This window comes from Boleophthalmus pectinirostris, unplaced genomic scaffold, assembly GCF_026225935.1.
Source record: "Boleophthalmus pectinirostris isolate CB_2022bp ecotype Guang Dong unplaced genomic scaffold, ASM2622593v1 HiC_scaffold_5, whole genome shotgun sequence".
Taxonomy (NCBI): domain Eukaryota; kingdom Metazoa; phylum Chordata; class Actinopteri; order Gobiiformes; family Gobiidae; genus Boleophthalmus; species Boleophthalmus pectinirostris.
This window is the reverse complement of record NW_026571404.1, coordinates 24,478,685-24,499,562: the sequence shown is the minus strand read 5'-3', so window position 1 is coordinate 24,499,562 and position 20,878 is coordinate 24,478,685. Positions and strand designations below refer to the sequence as shown.

The window sequence follows — 20,878 nt, the reverse complement described above, 5'->3', positions numbered from 1 at the left end:
ACTAATAAGTATTTCTCTGAAATCTATATACTAGTTATGCAACTGTTTGGTTACCTTCCACTAGAACGACTCGTTCTTCTCACAAGATGGTGAATGTATTTTCTCTGAGTTGTATTTCAACTCTTTGAGTGCAGTAACAGCTTATGTATTTCACTAATTCATAAATTTTTGCAAATCATAGTCAATAAAATGTCATGTTGAGAGAAACACTTCTCTGTGAACATGGTTTAGCATGTGATTGGGTTTTATAACAAAGTCTGTAAGAAAACATATTTAATATTTTAAAAAATACTTTTTCAGTATTGATTTCATGAACATTAACAACACAGAATTTTAATTGGTGCCATTTCACATGGAATTTAAATTTTTTCAAGTCTGAACTCTGCTCCAAACCACATGCTTTTACTGACAGAGGATTGGTTGTGGAACTCTAGATTCAAAAGCCCTGAAATGACTGGTTCTCAGTTTCAATCTGGAATAAATTGTATTAATTGCACAGCTCTAGGTAGGCATGTGCAAATATCAGAATTGTTGTAAAACATAACTGAAACATTAAAAATAGGCCTACTAATGCACTGTAGAAATAGTTAAACACAAACTGTTTGAAATAGCAATGTCACACTGTGTTCATAGCGATCTGTTTTTATGATGTATGTTGTCCTTCAGGGTGTGCCGACCTCCACCTTCTGGACATGCTCAGTCCAATGGAGAGGAAGCGTCAGGGCTATATCCATGAGCTCATTGTAACTGAGGAGAATTATGTCAATGATCTTCAGCTTGTCACTGAGGTAACATTGTAGCTTTTACATCAACAAAATGTGTTACCTTTTACATAATTAAATCTGTCCTTTCACTTCATTTGTTAAGTAGTTTATGTAGTCCCTTCTTTTTTTCTGTTTCACAGTTCACAAATGTAACACCCTGTGTCTGTGCCTTTGTTCAGAGGTTGCATCCTTTTACTTGCATTAAATGGCTCAGGACAGTATGTAGAATGGTGCTCGATTTCTAAATCTCACTTCCCAGCTTTCCTTTCTGACCCTGAGGCAAACTGCAGATGGTTTGACAGAACTTGTCTGAGCAGAAAAGCTCAGGCAGCTATGGGGCTCCACTTCTTGGAGTTGATCCAGAATAACCATTGATTGTTCCCTGTGGATGACCCTGCAGCTGCTCAAACAGCACTGGTTTAATGAAGCCATGCTTTAGAAAAAACACTTCATCAAAACGGTATCTTTCTCAGAATCTAGCACCTATTGAGTATTTGTATTGTATCTGTGCTGCTCTTGACCCCATTTCAAGTGATACTGTACTGTTTATTATGTTGATCCCTGAGTGAGAAACATATTTCAGGTTGACATTTAGCCCAATGTACCCAGTCACTTTCCTCCACTCTGATATTGTACCATTACAGAGAGGTAACTATCATGGATGTGTTTCCTCTGTGTTCACATTTAAACAAAATGGATGATTTGACAGAAATGTGTGTTCTTTGCAGATACGTCCATATGGTTCTCAACCAACAAAATTTCTTTTAAAATGTATGCCCAGTCTCTATTTTATATTTTGATTAGTGCTAGTTAAACATAAAAAAAAAAAGTCAGGTACAGACCATATGACCATAAGACATAGACCTTGTACAGTCCAACAGAGAAGCTGGAGCCCATCACGTTATTATGGCATCTTTACAGAATAAGTGAAATGTGAAAGACATATATACACCTGTGTTGTGCATTTTAATAATATATTATAATAATCTTTTATTATTCAAATTTTGGTATTTATTTTTAATAACTTTACATTTAATAACATTTTTATACTGCTGTTCTATGTGTTTTTATATGTCCAGATATTTCATAAGCCCCTGCTGGAATGTGAGCTGCTCACTGAGAAAGAAGTGGCCATGATCTTTGTCAACTGGAAGGAGCTGATCATGTGCAATATTAAACTGCTCAAGTAAAACTCCACTCTCCCACATGGCCTTTATGACATGATTATGGAATCTTGAGTTTTAAACCTCATCTAGATGACAACTTTTTTACTTTTGTTTATTTAATCCTTAAGACAGAAATGAAAATGTTGTCCATTTATAATGAATACAAAAATATGACCTGCTATAAGACCTGCCGACCACGTTTTTCTGTAGCCCTGCCATGTAGTAAAATTGCAGAAAAAATCTGAATTATACACAAATGATGCAACTCAGATATTTGTTGAATGACAAATATTGACCCGCTTGTTTTGTTCAGGGCTTTGAGGGTGAGAAAGAAAATGTCAGGTGATCGGATGCCAGTGAAAATGATTGGTGATATCTTGACAAATCAGCTGCCTCACATGCAGCCGTATATCAGGTACTGGGTCTGTTCAGCCATGTTGTATGTTTAACTTTTTTTTCAGTGTCCTTGAGTGTTTACTTGTGTTTTCTATGAGCAGATTTTGTTCATGTCAGCTGAACGGAGCCACGCTTATTCAACAAAAAACAGATGACAATCCAGAGATTAAGGACTTCCTCAAGGTTTGTTGTCCCAAAATATGTCCCGAAGAAGTGTTCTCTGTGAAAAACAAGAGAGACCTGTCTGACTATCTATTGTGTTGTAGAGGTTAGCCATGGATCCCAGGTGTAAAGGAATGCCACTGTCCAGCTTCCTGCTCAAACCTATGCAGAGGGTCACGAGATACCCTTTGATAATTAAAAACGTAAGATATTTCTGTCAGTTTACATTTGCCACACACCACATGTGGCATCCATCTGAAGTCTGTTCTTTTTTAGATTTTAGAAAACACTCCTGAGTCACATCCTGACCACAGCCATTTGAAAGCTGCATTGGAGAAAGCAGAGGAGCTGTGCTCACAGGTAGTAATCACATTTGAAATCACCACTGTGCAACCCATTTGACTTAACTTGACTGATTTCTATAGGTTTTAGCTCGTTGATGTCAAAGACTAATCAGTGATGTTTTATGTTTTACACTGTACCTTCTGTGTCCAGGTGAATGAAGGGGTGAGGGAAAAGGAGAACTCTGATCGTCTTGAATGGATTCAGGCTCACGTTCAATGTGAAGGACTCTCAGAGGTGAGCTTCACAGTGACTGTGACTGTGATACACTGTTTTACACTGTAACATTTTCTTACTTCATGTCCTTCAGCAACTAGTGTTTAACTCAGTCACCAACTGTCTGGGACCCAGGAAGTTTCTGCACAGTGGAAAACTCTTCAAAGCTAAAAGCAGCAAAGAGCTCTACGGCTTCCTGTTCAATGACTTTTTGCTGCTCACCCAGGTGAGCTGCTTGTAGATGATCAAATGAACATAGCATTTTGTCACTTTATTGGGCTAGCATATAAATAATGTAATTGTCAGCTCTATGTTGAGCATTTGATTTTCCTATCGATTTAGTCAAATTAGTAAAGTAAAGTAAAAAGTGACATGTGTGTATTCCACAGGTGACTAAACCCCTGGGCTCCTCTGGTTCAGACAAAGTCTTTTCATCCAAGACCCACCTGCAGTATCGCATGTATAAGACGGTAGGACAGCACTTTCCATAATCTTGTTCTTTAGTCGTTTGTAGCGACTTACAGTGACCCTGGCTCTTTCTCAGCCCATCTTCCTCAATGAAGTGTTAGTGAAGCTGCCCACAGACCCTTCAGGAGATGAACCCCTCTTTCACATCTCTCACATCGACCGAGTCTATACCCTCCGAGCAGAAAGCATCAATGAAAGGTACTACTCTGAAATACAAATGAAGTATAGTACACCTTCAAAACATATTCTGCATACTATGGTTTTTGCAGGACTGCCTGGGTTCAGAAAATTAAGGCAGCTTCAGAACTTTTTATTGAAACCGAGAAGAAGAAGCGAGAGAAAGCATATTTAGGTATGTGTTATAGTTGATCCTTCTAGTTGAGTAACTAACATGTAGCTAATATGTTCTTTGTGTGACAGTGCGGTCTCAGAGAGCCACAGGGATCGGCAGACTCATGGTCAACATTGTCGAAGGAATTGAGCTGAAACCTTGTCGTTCTCATGGTACAGGTTCCTTTGATCCATTAACGTGATTGCATATTATCTTGCTTCATGGTTCACTGATATATTTTAGTAAAACACAGAATACTGCAAAATGTGGACTTGCAGGTTTTCACCAGCACATACAACATTGTGTTTTTAGGGAAAAGCAACCCCTACTGTGAGGTGACCATGGGTTCCCAGTGCCATATCACAAAAACTCTACAGGTAACTTTTGCTTTTTCTTTTAAGCTAAATTAACCTTTTTCTTTTTAAAAAGTTGTGTATATATTAATATTTGGTATTATATTAGGTAGTGAAGCCATGAAAGCCTCTTGTATGGTCCAATATGGACAGTCTAAACAAACATTTAAACATGATTTACCCCATCCTTTTCCATGGCATGAGCTTATCCTCTTATTTTTCCCTCTTTAGGACACATTAAATCCCAAATGGAACTCAAATTGCCAGTTTTTTATCAAAGACCTGGAACAAGACGTCCTCTGTATCACTGTGTTTGAACGAGACCAGTTCTCCCCTGATGGTCAGTGTAGCAAAAAATGCTTTTAGTCTCTTAAAGTCCAAACCACATTACTACACCTTTCTCTTATACCTGCAGATTTTCTGGGCAGAACGGAAATCCGATTGGCTGAAATCAAAAAGGACCAGGGCTCTAAAGGACCAATCACAAAGCGTCTGCTGCTCCATGAGGTCCCCACTGGAGAGATAGTGGTCAGACTGGACCTGCAGCTCTTTGAGGATCCATAAGAGAAGAGTGGCAGGACTCTAGTTCTTTCTGTTCCTGGTGTGATACCTGTTCACCCTCCAAGAGCCTCCACCTTGACCCACACACTTCATTTACAGTCTATCGTACATGGCTCCAGTCAATGCAAAGAGTACAGGCCAAGAGTCACCAGAAGGTACTATGGTCACATGAGACTGCAGATCATTTGGGATGTGCCTGAACTTTAAAGACACTCTTTTGTGGCTCACACATATATAATTATAATAATAATAACGATGTTGGAAAGTCTAATTCTTGTTTTATTTAATACATAGCAGTTAAAATTGCTATTAAGCATTGGTAGTGTGCAAAGGAGTCTTTTTCTTTGTTTGTTTTTTAGTTTCAGAAGGATTATTTTAATTTCAAAAGGATTATTTTAGGTCTTTCTTTCTTCCTTTTTTTTTTTTTTTTTTTTTTTTTTTTTTTTACAATTTCTGTGGCTTGTGTATCTTTATGAGTGGATTAGTGCAATCCCCTGTTGCTGGTTGGAAGTTGGGTAAATGATGGAATATACTGTAAACAGAGACTGTCTTCAAATGTAATTTACGTTTTGTCTTAACATACTGTAACATACGGTACCTTACTTTGAGTTGATAACACGGGTCAGTTTTGAATGTTACCATTTAATGTTTTAGTTTTCTCTATTGTTAAAACATCCTATCTACCTTTGTCCATTGAGACTCCAGTGACAATCCCAACAAAGCCCCCAAACTGTGGAAGAGTGTGGCTCTTACTATTGCCTTTATTCTTGGAAATTCTATAGATGTACAGCAAATGACTTCTGTTTTAAAGGTGATGGCTTTTTAAGCATATACTTTGTGTCTGAGTTTTAAAGGAAACTTGTCAGGGTTCTTTCTCTGTGAATCATGCGTTGCTTCCCGTTCACACTCCAGTCATTCCCTGCATTTATGTCTCAGGCCCAAGCAGAGCTGTGGGGGTGTATTCTGATAATGGTGGCCATGCACTTGTGTTTAAAGGTCTTATATTATGCAAAAGTACTTTTCTTTTCTTTCCTCTTATTGTAATGTTTCCTCACCAAAACATTCTGGGGAGATTTGTTTCATCTACTTGTTTGTGTAATCTCGCAGTTTTCAGCTGTCTCTCTCTAGAGCAAAAAAACATGGCAAGAGTTTTGTATGTGACTGCCTTCACTAAAAATCATCTTTTAATCATCTCTAGTGGAGATATTATTTTTATCCTAGTTTGTACTGTTTCACTCCTCATTTTTTCACAATGTATTCCATTATATATTGTGTACTTCTGTTTCTTATCATACCAATGGTGAAGTGTCAAAATGAATGATGTTTAAAAATCCTGGATAATGCATAACATTGGACCTTTAAACTATCAGTGTCTTAAAAAAGGAATAAGAAGACTTCTCTATATTCTGCATACTGATCTGTTTGTTCATCTCCCCTCCCGTAAGATGACAAAACTCTTCAAAATAACCTGCGCATTAAAGAACAACACATTTTGGGGCAAAAAAGAAAAGAACACTTTGACCACTGTCTAGAACAGAACTGAACCATTTCAGGAGGGAACCAAACCCACCATAAACCACTCCATTGTGAGGACTGTACTGTTCTTGTCCTCTTCAGCGTGTCTGAAACTACTGCTTTTGGAGAGTTCATATCTGAGTGCAATGGGGCCAGGGCAACAGGCTGTTATTCATTCACACTGTAGAATATGTATGTTGTTGTGTTTCAATGTTGAGAATAAACTTGAGCTGGACCAAGACTGGGGTTTATATTTCAGCAGCCCAACTGTGTCCAGGGTGTAAGCGTAACTGTATGTGTTTTATAGTTCAAAATACCTAAATTCTTACTATATACAGGCTTGCTTCTCCATAGATCTGACCATAAGCCTGTCTTGTGTGTGATTACCAAATGTATTTCCATACTGTGGAATAAACAGTAATATCTCTATGGAGACGAGTACTGGTGGACTCTTCAACAGAAAAGTTACACAGTGCAAGTAAAGAGTAAATTAGCAATGTATAATATTGCCCAACAAGTATTGACAATTCCAGCCATAGTCAAAAGTTACTTAAAGACATATCCTCTGAACAGATGTGAGCTCACTTTAGGTCCAGGTGACACTGAGACCACTAAGTTAGCCAGACTAACTGTTTCCATCTTGCACTTAAAGCAGCGAGGAGCCATTGGAGACGGCTACGCTTCATTTGGAGCTGTCCGTGGTGCTGAAGAGACCAGTCCGGGAGAAGTCTTGATATGAAAGTTGTTTACGTTTCCCTAGTAAGTGCCCATTAAACATCTGTCAACATATACCATGGGGCAACTCAAATATTTAACAATGATAACCGAAATAAATAGCATATATGAATAAACTGTCTCAAATTCAATGATTACATTGACTTTTATTTATTTTATTATTGTGTTTTCTCATGTGGGAGAACCTCTTTTTGTCGTTGGGAGTATGGTAACCCGTAATATCTGAAGGCGAATCAGCTAATGGACCCATACTGTGTTCAATAAACTCAGGACGATTATAGCAACAGTGAGGAGTGTGAGCCGTCGTCGTTCGTTCCTCAGTCACGAGTCACGATTCACAGAGTAGCCAACCGACGCTAAAAATCGGATTTTCTTCCAAATAAATATTTTTTGCTCATTCAACTACTTTTTTTTAACAACATGTTACTGTAAAGTGGGATTTTGAGGTATATGTCCAGCTGTTTGGTCGCAGCTGCAGCTGTGGGGGGCTGTTGAGGAGGAGGAGGCTGATGATGAGCGATGTGATGGCGTCATGGCTTTGGTGACCGCGCAGAACGCCTGCTCAAAAAACCCTGTGTGGTTTTGTCCTTCACTGTCTACCCGCCCCCTGACATCCTTAGACTGTACTGATGCACTATTGAAGTTTGTGGTTAGCTACGCGTTGACAATAGGACCTGTGGGTTTATCCGTGGTCCAAATCAAACTGTGGGGTCGCTGTGCGCCTCGGCGCGCTCTCGCTCGTGTCATCCCCAGCTCTGCTCATCACGCTCCGGCTACACAGCTGCTTAGCACGCGGGCTAACCGCGCACAGGCTGGCGGTGTTGTGATCCTGTCCTGCCTTTTATCTCGTTGTTATGTTCTGCCTCGCGTTCTGCTGAAACAGAATCTCTGCCTCTCTCGTCAGCTGACCGGGAGCTGCCATGGAGTGCCGTGTTCTGTCCATACAAAGCCATGTAGTCCGGGGATATGTGGGCAACAAGAGCGCGTCTTTCCCATTACAGGTAAACGCACCCCCCTACCCCTGCTGTCGGACACTGAGCGCGAGTACACCTGCACACGGGTAGGTCTGTTCGCAGACAGGCTCCCGCTCAAGTTGAACACTGCTGTTTAAAGCTCTTATGTGTCATGTGTTTTATGAGTGTGTTGCTGTTCACGAGCTCAAGGCCGTAGACCCCGTCGCGCGTGACAGATGATGGAAATGTCTCAAGTGCGACCACCAGCAAAAGGTCGAATGATCTTACCTCAGCTTCATCTGACCATCCTTTTCATTCGTGTTTAATCGTACAAAACCTAGAGTTGAGCTCTTGTTACCCGGTGGACACTGTCTTTTGTTGTGTAATTAGTGATGAAAATAGCTCCTTGATTGTATCGTTTGTCACTGCTGGAACCAAACATTTTAATTTGAAACAACCAGAGGAATGCGTTTTTAATTATACAAATTGGAGAGCAAACTGATTAGTTCCAGTTCGAAGATACGTTTTATTTCTTAAGTTAATTTGCACTGAATGTCCTACACACATAACCTTTGACCTTTATGTGCTGACGGTTAGTGTTTAGCCATGGAGAGACCTCCAGTGTGTCAAATATTCACCAGAGTAATACAGCTCATAGTCACACCAGACTGCAAGGAAGCCTTCCATTTTTATTCGTATAGCACAATTCATGTAGAGTAATTCATATAGAGTAATTCAAAGTGCTTTATAGAATAGACATTGACATCAAAATACAAACAGACTTGTACACAAGCTGCATTAAAGTCTATTCTCTGAGCCACAGGTAGCCAGTTCACAGGACTTATGTAATCGTTTTTTCCTGTTTCTAGTTAGGACCCGAGCAGGAGTGTTCTGGATGTACTGGAGCTGTCGTACAGCTTGTGTGGAGAGGCCAATGAGCAGACCATTACAGTAGTCTAATTTACTGGAGACAAACACATAAGTCTTTCTAAATCTGGTTTAGACGGCATACCCCTGTATTTCTAGCTGGATTTGAAGGTTTTAGAGTGAGAGACTCGAGGTGACTGCTGAGACTCTCTTTGTGTCTGTGTGTCTTGTCTAAGTTTAGCTGGAGAAAGTTGTTTTGCATCCACACACTGATCTGCTGGATGCAGTGGCAGAGTGAGTCCACTGGTCCCTAGTCCCCTGCTGCCAGTGACACATAGATCTGAGTGCCATCTGCATAGTTGTTGTAGGACACATTATTGCTGCAGATTAACTAGCCTAAAGGCAGCAATAAAGGGGGGCCCAGGTTTTGACCCCTGGAGGACCCCATAGGTAAGGTCCATACGTTCTGATACACAGTATCCAATTTCATCAACATATTTCCAGTCTTCCAGATAGGATTTGAACCAGTTTAGTGCAGTACCAGAGATGCCCTCTAGTCTGAGGATCCCATGATCAACAGTGTCTAAAGCAGCACTTAGATCTTGTACGATGAAGACGGAGATTTTGCCTTCATCACTGTTCATTCAGATGTCATTTGTCACTTTCATAAGAGCAATCTCAATGCTGTGGTGAACTTTAAAACTTTACTGGAAAATATTAAAGGAGAGTTCATTCGTAGAAAGTTTGTAATAGTTATTGCAGATTTGAGATGAGTCAGTAATTGTTCAGCATTGTGGTGTCAAGACTGCGCTTCTTTAGGAGAGGCTTAATCATTGCAGTTTTCAAAGCTCTTGAAAATGTTCCAGACTGAAGTGACATGTTGACTATGTGAATGAGTGGTGATAGCAAACTGTTCAGCACACTTTAGAAATCTAGTGGGTAATACATCAAAGCAACATGTAGGTGAACTCAGACTGGTGATGATCTCTAGGGCAGTTTTGTCAATTACACATGCAAAGTGTGTCAGCTCTCAAGTGTCTGTACGATTGAAATTTGCAAATTCATGACATTTTTTTATATCCTGACCTGAACCTTGTTATTAACCAATACCGTAAACCCATTGCACTTAGTTACTTTTAGTTCAAATGGCAAAAGAGCTACAGGGTTTGACAATCTGTTGCAAACAGAACACAAGAGTTGTTACTGTAATTTCCAATAATGTCAGAAAAATACCTCATATTGAACCTGGAGTTTTGACCTGCACCATTTATGCCTGGCCATCCAGCACTACCTTTTCTGTGTCCTCACTGAGTCTTCATTCCTCCAGGGCACTCTCTGCCTACCTTCAACCTTTTTACCTTCTAAACCTGATGTCCAGAACATTCAAAACTCTCACAGAGTTCAACAAATGACCAACAATAGAACCTGATTTTTTTTTCATAGTTGATCATGTCAATGGACAGTGCACTGTGTTATACTATCCCATACCATATTCTTGATTAGACTGCTGTCATAAAGTTTCTAAACTGCCCTTGAATGATATCTGTACCAGCACTTTTACTTTTCTGCTTGATACCATCATTATCTACAGCCATAGATTTTGAACTTGAACTGAATTTATTTACGTAACCCTGGTCAATTTTCATCAGACCAGACCCTAAGTGTAACGTAGTGCTATTATAGTTTATGATGGTGTGACTAGTTGATGGCAATGGTGGGTGACATAAAATTATTATTATTTTTATAAAATCATTATTTGTGTGTTGGGGGGGACCCCAAATTGTAGATGGAAATTAGCAACTGCCTTAATTTTAGTGTCAGATCAGTTAAACTTGTAAACTAATATTTTTGACCAATACTGATATGTTTTGTTCTTTATAAAAAGTTATTCCCCACAAAGCTTATGGTTTGTCATAGAGTCTAAATATCTAGAAAAAATAATCTGGACTTTAACTTGTCCATTGGTTGAACTGTATTGTTATTTATTTATTTTATTTTTATTATATTATTTACACTTGCAGTATTGATTATTCATATTCTGTGTCTATGGTGTCCATCTGCACCAGCAACTGTGTTTATTTGTATTGAAAAACTGACTTTGAATTTTTTTTGTTTTAGGTTTTAGGCTTTGAGGTGGACTCCATTAACTCAGTGCAGTTCTCCAACCACACTGGTAAGTGAATTTATTTACTTTGTCTTCCTAGATTTCAAAGCAAAACATCATTGTGAAAAACTGAAGGATCTCTTTTAAAGCTACCAAAAGTGTATTTGGTAGTTTCCCCCTCCCCTTACCCATCCTTTGTTGAGTCTCAACTGTGGCCTCTGGTCTTCTTCTGTCAGACCAGAAATGGCGTGTTGGCAAGACGAAAGTATCATAGTTAGCATCTAGTGATGTTATGTGAGAATACAACTCGGCCTGATGGGCCAGTCTAATTACAAACGGCTTTAACTATTCCCCTTTCAAATATAAAGCTATCACTAATAATGAATTTTAGGGACATAATTGAGTAACTCTAGTCTAGTCAGTTTTTTGTAGGTTTGGAGTACAAACTAATTGTGACTCTTCCTAGATTTATTAACTTGACTGAAAATAAGAGGGTTATACCTTTCACTTTGTTTTACATGCCCTGGAGCTTGATTGTCCCCTTTTATCAGATAGTTGAGAAAAAGAATTACATGAAGAAAAAAAATGCAAGAGCTCCACAGTAGGCCCTATCTCTTCTTCTCAAGAGTTTAAGGTCAGCAAAAAAAATGGCAATAGCAGTAAAAGTGTATCCAAACACCATAAACTGTGAAATAAATAACCGATGCCTGGATGAATAGTGTGGTGTTTTTACAAAATGCAAAGTAATAAGAACTTGCCCCTCACACTGGCTCTTTGACTATTATAACAATTATGACTTTTAACAGTATTCTACTTTTTATAGCTGAATCACCCCTTTTGATTACAAGATAATTTAATCAAGCTATATCCTCCTTTATGGATTTTTTTAAAATCTGAAACTGATCCCAAGCATGGAGCAGTGACAACACAGACTGCTCGCTCATTGTCACTCATTTATCCTGTAGCTTGTCTCCTAGCAACCAGCCTGCTCTGGAGCCCCATGTGACGTAGCAGTGACTCACCTGAATGTTCCTCCTCCAGCTCAGTGCTCTTTACTGCACTAGGAGCTATGACACATGGGGGCTGTCATGTTGATACACTTTGTTGACATAACCACCCACAACCGGCCAATGAGAGGGCCCAGTGAGTGGCATGTGCTTTCACGATGACAATTCAGCCTGGAGAATCTCACACAAACCCAAAGAGAAAGTATTATATTGATAGTAGTTTTATTGAATCAGTTGGCTTTGGTGCACAGACCCCAGCAGAAGGAAAGCGAAGGAGACGATGAGAGGATAAGGAGAGTGAACGATGAGATGATGAGAAGCTGAGAAGCTGAGGGGGTGTTGGGAAGGAGGTGGAGCACAAACTGAAACGGCCCTGCACCTGCAATGGGGCAGACTGAGCTCTGATTGGACAGGAGAAGGTGCATGGAAAAACAGGGAGGAGTATTTGGAGTGAGGTGATGACTGGGGAGCAGGTAAAACTCTGGAAAGAGTGAAGGTACATGGGAGCGAAGTTAGGTCTTTACGCTAGCTCCATTTGTGATAAAATGTTTAAATAACAATATTGTAAGTATCACATTTTTAAATACATTTTGGTGATGAGCTGTGGTGGTTTGTTTCAGGATACAGCCATTGGAAAGGCCAGGTGTTGACGGCAGATGAGCTTCATGTTCTTTATGAAGGAATTAAACTGAACAACGTGCACCAGTATGACTATGTTTTAACAGGTATGGGCAGCATAATTAAAATATATATATTAACTAATAATTTGATATAGTTTCACTCAGTTTGCCAATATGTTTTTCCTCCTTATTGTTACTAGAGTCAGTTGTGAACTTTAGTGGTCACTGTATATTCACTGAACGTTTGCCACTTTGTTGTGCTCATACTTCTTATGTGAAAGCCAGACTAGGAATGCCCATTAAATTAGTACAGGTTAAAATGTTGTAGTCTGCAATAATGTTGTAGTACAGCAATAAATGTTCCTTCTCAAATTAAACATTATAGAGAATATATACAGAAATTGATTCAGTACAATATACCACAATCACCATTGGTCAGTTTTTACCTGTTTTCGAGTCCCTTTTACATCTTAAACTCCAGTGGTGGTGTTGTGTGTATTTTAGGGTATACCAGAGACACATCGTTCTTAGAGATGGTGGTAGACATTGTTCAGGAGCTAAAGAGAGCTAACCCCAACCTGGTCTATGGTGAGTCCTATTACTATATGAATATTATAATTAATTAATAGGAGACAAAAACAACAATAACATTTTTGTTTGTGTCGATGGGAGCCTAAACACACCACATAGAAGTACATTCATTTTTTTGTCATTCATATGAATAAGTCTGATCTGTGAGTGAGCTGCATGTTTGTGTTGTTTCAGTGTGTGACCCAGTCCTTGGTGATCATGGATCTATGGTGAGTGCTTTGTATATGAACATGTGTGTTGAAAACTTGAAGACTTGAAAAGTTTAACTTTAAAGGTGCACTGCACAACATTTTCTGTTTGGTTACATTACTGCATGTTATTACTGTGCCTAAGTTAGGGTTACCAGGAATGGGCCACACTATGGCGTTAAACATATGTATCAAATATTTATTCAGTTACATGTGTTTTTATTGCTGAAAAATACACTGAAAGAGGGTGAGCTTGCCTCTTCACAGATCTGCCCCATAACTTGGCCTGGTTGCCTTCTAATCTCCATGGCGATAGAAAATGTTGAATGCTGTGATACATTCAGACAAAGCAATAAAATACTTATTATGAACACAAGCAAGTAGTGGACCCTCCACCAGAAAAGTTACATAATGCACCTTTAACTTTCAATATAATGAAATTGAAATGACACATTTTTGCACCTATCCAGACTCCAGAGTAATGTGTTAAACAGTTTTTACTATTAGAAACAACACAATCATGTATTTGTTTAGATCTACTGCAATGCATTCAAATACAAATCCTTCCATAAAAATTACATTTAAAATTGTCTAAATAATAAAATAACTAGTCCATTACTGAAATAATTTTTAGCTGCATTCCTATTTGCCAGTTAGAGTATTTGCATAAAATAATTAATTCCTTTAGTTGTGATTCAAGCATTAAACCTCTCCATTTGCTCACAGTATGTGCCACAGAATCTATACCCAGTCTACAAGAACAAGGTGGTTCCAGTAGCGGACATCATCACTCCTAATCAGTTTGAGGCTGAGTGAGTATGAACGTTTTATCTCCTCAGAGAGCACTGACTGTTTGATGTGACAGATAAGGGGACTTTCAGAACAGAGGCATTTTGACCTTTATTTCGTCAAGTTATTCTCATTTACAAACATGACAAGACCACTGTATATATGGAAACTTTGCAGCGAGGTCGGTTTGCTTTTTTAACTGTGTTTGGTTTTAGGTTGTTGACTGGGAAGACTATCAGCTCACAGAAGGATGCTGTGGAGGTAATAACACCACTGCTTTTACAACTGAAGGCGTAGAGTGAGTGAAGTCAGTATCGTGATTAAAGAGATGGTAAATTCTCTCCACAAATTCTGCCCTCTATCTAAATTTAAACAGCCCATATTATTTTCTGATCTATGTTATAATGTTGTTTCCTCATCAAAAATATTATTATTTAATTTATTGTTTATCACACAAACCCTGCATATTTAGACTGTGTTCTTCTCTCAAACAGAATGCACTTTGTTCCACCTTGTGATGTCATGTGGTAAAACAGGCAGTGCTCCACTGTGTTTTTAAACTGTACATCTTCACTACTGTCCTTTGGACCATTTCAGCTTTAGAGTTGCCAGTCTCTACCCAACAAAAGAGTAGCTGTTAAATACTGCTTCATGACATCACAAGGTGGAACAGAGCATTTTGAGCTTTGGAGATGTAGACAGACTAATAATACACTCAAATATGTAAGAATGAAACAAAACACAACTCAAAGTAGTCAATTTTGTGCATTTATAGGACCTTTTCAATTAAAGGCTCATTGGGACATTGTGACATTATTAAAACATAACTGATTGTTGGTGTAGACACACAGTGAAAATGACCAGAGGTGAAATCTACAGTTGCTCCTCTTGACGCGCTGTGGTGTTCAGGTAATGGACCTTCTTCACGCCATGGGCCCTGACACAGTGGTCATCACTTCATCGGACTTGCCACCCAGATTAGGAGACCGCTTCCTCGTGTCTCTGGGCAGCCAGCGCCATGGTGTGTGCAGTATTTGCTCTATAGTGAAGTCTTCACTGGAGGGCTCCCTTGAAGTGCTTTAACATGAAGCACTTGTGTTTCAGTTCATCCAGATGGCAGCCGGACGACTGAGAGGGTCCGAATTGAAGTCCCAAAAGTGGATGCTGTGTTTGTTGGAACTGGAGATTTGTTTGCTGCTATGCTGTTAGCATGGACGCATCACTATCCTAATGACCTGAAGGTATGAACACTATAATAATGACTAGCGTTGTTCTGCCAGACCACCCTTGAATGAGTACTTTTGTACTTCTTTTGACAGACTGCGTGTGAGAAGACTTTTTCTGTGATGCACCATGTAATCCAGAGGACAATATCTTATGCTCATGGTAAGGCAGTTTTTTCTACTCTTTTTTTACTCTTGTTACCACGAAGACCACACCCTTTCCATCAAGTTGAAATTCACTTAGTGAAGTATATGATGATTTTAAAATCTTCCACCATCTTGTGTCGTAGAGTTGGCAGGTCCCGGCCGAAGACCCAGCCCCCCACAGCTGGAGCTGCGCATGGTTCAAAGTAAAGCTGACATAGAAGACCCAGCTATTGTTGCGGAAGCCACACTCATATCCTAACATTACCCACCTCTAAGACTCATAACGCCCGTGTTTGCGCCACCATAGACCTCTTAATGAATTTACATCATAGTTTCTCTCAGCACTTCATCTGTGAACCTGGATGTTCCCACTTTAACATTTGTCCTTTTATCCTTTACACTATCCCTTTAAGTCCGTAGTGTCCTTTCCCTTTAAAGAGGCCTTTGCCAAGAGCCCCAGTTTGTGAGCCATAGTCAGAAAGTTTGTGAATTTAACTATTTTAGTGTGAACAAGTCCAATTTCAGTAGTGCCAATCTTTACAAAACAAATTGCAAAATATACAAGTGTGTTTAAGCAATCCCACACACATGCAGATACATGATTTCTAATACCATACGAAATATTAAAAAATGTTGTAAGACAGACCAAACCCTTTCTTTCAATGGCTCCACCCCTCATCCTACTTATCCTACTGCTGTGTTGTAATAGTGACCAAGTCATATCCTTAGGATTAAATCCAAAACAAATAGACAAAAAAAAAACGCACAATGTATAGTTGATGTATAGGTGTTGTACTGAAACTGTATCAGACATTTTGTCAATGCTGTTTTACTAGAAACAAATAGGATCCACACAGTTGCTTCAGTGGCCTGTTGCAGCTCTCTCATCTGGAAGTCTTCATCTCAATATAAGTACAAGCTGCTGTATCCACTAGGCAAGCACTGAGCCCAGAAGGCCATAGCTAACATGGACCACCGAAAATGTGGATCAGTAGAAGAGAAGAAAAAAAAAAATCTACCAAAACCTATGCTTCTACTAAATCAGAAGAATTCTTACTTAAATTAAAGAGTTGTGTGAGTGAATTTTGCCTTCTGTTGTAACACAATGATACAAGGCAAATACTGAGTTCGTGTACAATAGAGTACAATGATGTGGCCTCTGCATAGTGTGACTTTCTGGGCCCAGAGCACCTCTGACACTGCCTCTGTCTCCTGCTCACTGATAGAGTACTGACTATAGACACAACATTTGTACTTGGTTGAGTTTTGACACAAATCAAATTAATTTCTCTCACTTAGTCATGATAATGTTTGAAGAAAATAATGGGGAAAAACATGCTTTTATACTGTGTCCTTTTCCATGCCTAGGGAGTTGAGTCACATACATTTTACATATTTGTACATCAGTATAACGATATACTGTAGCTCATATCTTAGCTGTGCTCTTGTGTGTTTATGAGTGTGTACCTGTGTGTGTCTGTGTGAATGTGACTGTATCATATCATTATGGCTACAGGGTGTGTGTATCTGTGTGTTATGTTGAAGGGGCCTGTAACATGAGGAGCTCTCACAAACCATAGACCCGACCTAATTTCAGTCATTTTCATGTTGTATAACCCTGACAGCACTCACAGACAGGACTGTCCATACAGTGCATGGGGAATGGTTCAACTCTACCTGTACGATCGTTGTGGTGAAGGGACCAGTGTCTTGCAGCATAGTGTGCCCTCTAGTGGTAGTCTTGCGTGAGTGTCGTGTGCTTATTCAGTCATTTTATTTATTGTTTACTTATTTTTTCCAAAACTTGAAAATCACTAGACTTGGCTCTAAAACAACCACTTATTCAAAGAGCATGTTCTTTTTACTAATGGTGTCTAGAACCACTTTCTAAGAAGTGTACCAGGAAATCACATTTCTCCTGTACAGACCAGTCCCAAAACAAATTAAGACAACATTACTTTTCAAATAATCTATAGTATATGTGCGTATCTAGAAGGTTTTTGAACCTTGTAACCTGATTCAATTGATTACAGTCCCATTTTCTGCACATGCTGCAGATATTTGCCTGTACATTTTTTGGAGAAAAAAAAGACATTCCTGTTGCAACTTCTTGTCAACAAAACTTTAGTTTGTAATCCAACAATAAATACAATATGATAAAATGAAGTACAATTTGCTATATTAAGCTCAGGCCCTCCTGTTGTAATTCTTGGATTTGTTTAGTGTCCATACTGCCTTCCTTTCTACTCTTCCAGCTCTGCTCCTCACCCCAGACATCTTGTTTTACTTTTTAATTTTTTGGTGGCGAAAACAAAATCAGAAAATGTATTATCCATTGTTTGGTAACTGTTTTTAGTGCTATGTTTTTGGAGCGTAATATTTTCTAACATGTTACAATAAGATTGTAGTGTAAAAAACACATTTATAAAACAAATATATAAAACAAGATATATGAGAAATGTATGTTCTAATGCAATAAAGACCAAGACCCAAGAACTGGATCTTGTTTTCTAATTTTTATTTGGGAACACCAATGTTGAACAGTGACACTTAGCTTTGGGCTCAAAATGTGGTTTCAAATTGTGTTTGACCTTTATGTACCCATCACATGTAAAAGGGATTAGTTTGTCATATTTGACTAGTGAGCTATATTCCTGTGGAGCAGTTTGTTCCTGTAAAACAGTGGCGTAGTGTAGTTGTGCAAGGCCCCTGTGCAAGTCTGTCGCCTGCCAAATACTACGCCATTACTGTATGATGTGTGCTCTCAACAAACCTTTAGGCAAATGAGAGTTAGCAGTCTGTAAATACCACAGCAAACATGACAAATACTTGTACATAGACACTCACACATACTTACACTCTCACACGCATAGGGGGCTGATGACTTGCTGAGATAACTGAGTTTTAGGATTGTTCAAACAGCCCTGTTGAGTCTGTGCACTGCAGCCTTTTTGAAGAGCTCCTGTAGCTCATTTTAAGATTGTGCTTTATCTTGAACAGCAATGGGCACTTCACCTTGGTATAGGCCATCTGTAGTTGCCCAGTTTTAATGCAGAGATGATAACAAGTGACTCATAAAGCACAATAGCCACACCAGAAACCATCTAATAATAACCATCTAATAATCTAAAAACTCTCCTGTAATCTAAATTCTTTCATTATAAAATAGCAATGTGTTCCTCTTGAAATCAGGTCCAGCAGAGGTTTTTGAACTCAAAATGACAAAAAAGAAACAGTTTGTGTGGTGATCATTGTTGTAATGGTAATGGTAATGGCATTGACAGTTTGCCAAAGGTGTCTGTTTGACCATGTTGACTCAGGGAGGTGCTCTGTCTCATTACGCAGGTAACAGCAGGAAGCTGAGCCTAATGATGACATCAATGTGCACAACATTAAAGAATGTTCCTTGAAACAGGTACTCTCACTTGTGAATGCTACTCCAGTCTCACCAGCAAAATGCAGGGAGCAAAACACCAGTGTAAGTGACTGTTCTGACACTAAACGACAAAAAGGGTCAATGTCTCTTATTTTACTCATTAATGTTGTTTTGTCCCTTTAAAGTAACTGAGCATTCAGAAGGACATGGCAAGGTAAGTCATTCAATCTTCATTTAAACTTAAAAGCTTATTTAATAAAATCATGCCAAAGTATTTTATTATGTATTATGTGTTCCACTTTTTTTTTCATATTTGATCAGATGTTTTGCTTGAAATGAAATGCTCTCGACACATTTGCCTTATTTTACTCAACATTCATAATATAATCTGCCCTTAAGTCTATATAAGTCTATTTATGTTCATAGTATTTACTTGTGTCACTTACCCACTTTTATAATATTGCAAAATTTTGCACTGGAAAATTATATTTTCAGATCAGACTAACGTTCACAGAATGTTTGAGATGCTTCTGCTGATTCAACTCAGTTTATTGAAAATATGAGATGTTGCTGAATCCTTGAAAACACAGTTTCACCTTTTAGAGACTTTACAGTAAAGACTTTAAGAAACCACTATATCAAGATTTGTCATGATCAGTTTTTAATTGGTCATATTTGGCATGTAACATTTCATTGTTTCAGTTTCCAGTAATTACATTTTTAAATGTCCTTTAAAATGACAGGTATATGTTGCATGTTTAATATATTCTTATGTTGTTTATAGGCTAATTTTGAACTGGACTTGTATGATTTAAGCCGCTGTGCTGCCTGTTACAACCACAGACCTCGTTACACTGATCATGAGTCCAGTTCTTCAGAGGGTTCTGGGCCTGACACCGACTCTGAGTCCAGCTCCTGCAGCAGCTCAGAGATGGACTTTGACGAACTGAGCACATATGACACATCTGCACACTGCACTGTGGCTCCAGGCTCATCTGTCCTGGAGAGCCCAGGCCCACCTGTCCTGGAGAGTCGAAGCTCACCTGTCCTGGCAAGTCCACCACCAGGGAGCGACTCAGCAGAGAGGAGGCGCACCAACAGGAGGACAGTCTCTGTGCGTTCTGATAGTGTACTGCTGGAGACCCCCAAAGTGACTTCTGTCCTTAACCTACAGGTTTTACCTCCAAGACACACATATGACCCTCACTACACCATCCGTCGCTGCCCAGAGGACATGGGACCCTCAGTGCCACATGAAAGAGGAGAACCTAGTCCAGTGGAGCCCACTGTACCAGTGCAGCAGACCCCGGTAATGCCCCTCCAGAGTAATGTCCACTGGCCTCAGTATGTGTCTCTCCCATCTCTGCTCCAGAGCGCTCCCTCCCCTCCTGTGCAAGCAGTGCACTTTGTTCCACAATACAGCCATACACAGGTGCACTATGGGCCATATGATCCTGCTCTGCTCCATGGCCTGGGATCAAGCCAATCGTACTACCAACCTTTGGGACCACGGCAGTAGTTATTTTTTAAATTCTCATTTGTCTCATCCATGAATACAACAGTGTTGAAATATTTGGTCACAGTGAACTGTGTATTCCTGTTCCTGTTTTATGCAACATTTTGTGGACCTTTAACCATTGAAAAGTTATATTATGTTTTTAAATTGTTGACAGCCCTGATTTTTATGTATATATATATATATATATATATATATATATATATATATATATATATATACACACACACATAAAAACACATAAAATAAACAAGAACAAAAACAACGAATAGACCTTTCCTTTCTTTTTGCCAGTGCCATTTAGCACTCTTCTCCAAATCAGACACTTTTACTCTCACAGCATTCACTGATTATGATTGAGTTTTAAATGCTGGAGTTTGATTATTGTCCTATTATATCACTTTTTTTCTTATTAAAGATGCACTATGTAACTTGCGCATATTTAGGTTGAGGAGGTGGAACAAGGTGGATCACTGTTCTACTTTGTG

General features: G+C 39.1%; 2 protein-coding genes across 5 annotated transcripts in view; both read left to right on the top strand.

Moving 5' to 3' along the window:
- The window catches only part of itsn1 (intersectin 1 (SH3 domain protein)), a 28,826-nt gene extending 22,311 nt beyond the window's left edge, over positions 1 to 6,515 (top strand). For all 3 annotated transcript variants that reach the window (XM_055162474.1, XM_055162473.1, XM_055162475.1), the window contains 15 exons: positions 667 to 788; positions 1,844 to 1,950; positions 2,244 to 2,345; positions 2,428 to 2,509; positions 2,593 to 2,691; positions 2,765 to 2,848; positions 2,984 to 3,067; positions 3,141 to 3,272; positions 3,436 to 3,516; positions 3,591 to 3,712; positions 3,784 to 3,866; positions 3,935 to 4,018; positions 4,158 to 4,222; positions 4,430 to 4,538; positions 4,614 to 6,515. In XM_055162474.1, the coding sequence (XP_055018449.1) occupies positions 667 to 788; positions 1,844 to 1,950; positions 2,244 to 2,345; positions 2,428 to 2,509; positions 2,593 to 2,691; positions 2,765 to 2,848; positions 2,984 to 3,067; positions 3,141 to 3,272; positions 3,436 to 3,516; positions 3,591 to 3,712; positions 3,784 to 3,866; positions 3,935 to 4,018; positions 4,158 to 4,222; positions 4,430 to 4,538; positions 4,614 to 4,762 (1,505 nt within the window). In that variant the 3' untranslated portion in view covers positions 4,763 to 6,515. The remainder of the gene's footprint in view (positions 1 to 666; positions 789 to 1,843; positions 1,951 to 2,243; positions 2,346 to 2,427; positions 2,510 to 2,592; positions 2,692 to 2,764; positions 2,849 to 2,983; positions 3,068 to 3,140; positions 3,273 to 3,435; positions 3,517 to 3,590; positions 3,713 to 3,783; positions 3,867 to 3,934; positions 4,019 to 4,157; positions 4,223 to 4,429; positions 4,539 to 4,613) is intronic.
- A 1,079-nt stretch (positions 6,516 to 7,594) lies between these two features.
- LOC110157224 (pyridoxal kinase-like) lies at positions 7,595 to 20,544 on the top strand. 2 transcript variants are annotated; one of them, XR_008633377.1, is made up of 14 exons: positions 7,595 to 8,010; positions 10,948 to 11,002; positions 12,561 to 12,665; positions 13,065 to 13,148; positions 13,326 to 13,360; positions 14,066 to 14,151; positions 14,344 to 14,389; positions 15,038 to 15,149; positions 15,233 to 15,369; positions 15,448 to 15,514; positions 15,642 to 17,243; positions 18,844 to 18,976; positions 19,060 to 19,088; positions 19,659 to 20,544. XR_008633377.1 is itself a non-coding variant. In XM_020921502.2 (11 exons), the coding sequence occupies exons 1-11, from the start codon at positions 7,930 to 7,932 to the stop codon at positions 15,755 to 15,757; spliced, it is 924 nt and encodes a 307-aa protein (XP_020777161.1). In that variant the 5' UTR covers positions 7,595 to 7,929; the 3' UTR covers positions 15,758 to 17,994. The 2 variants fall into 2 exon arrangements, 1 of the variants encoding a protein (XP_020777161.1); XM_020921502.2 differs by lacking the exons at positions 18,844 to 18,976; positions 19,060 to 19,088; positions 19,659 to 20,544 and having other exon boundaries at positions 15,642 to 17,994.
- The last annotated feature ends 334 nt before the right edge of the window (positions 20,545 to 20,878 follow it).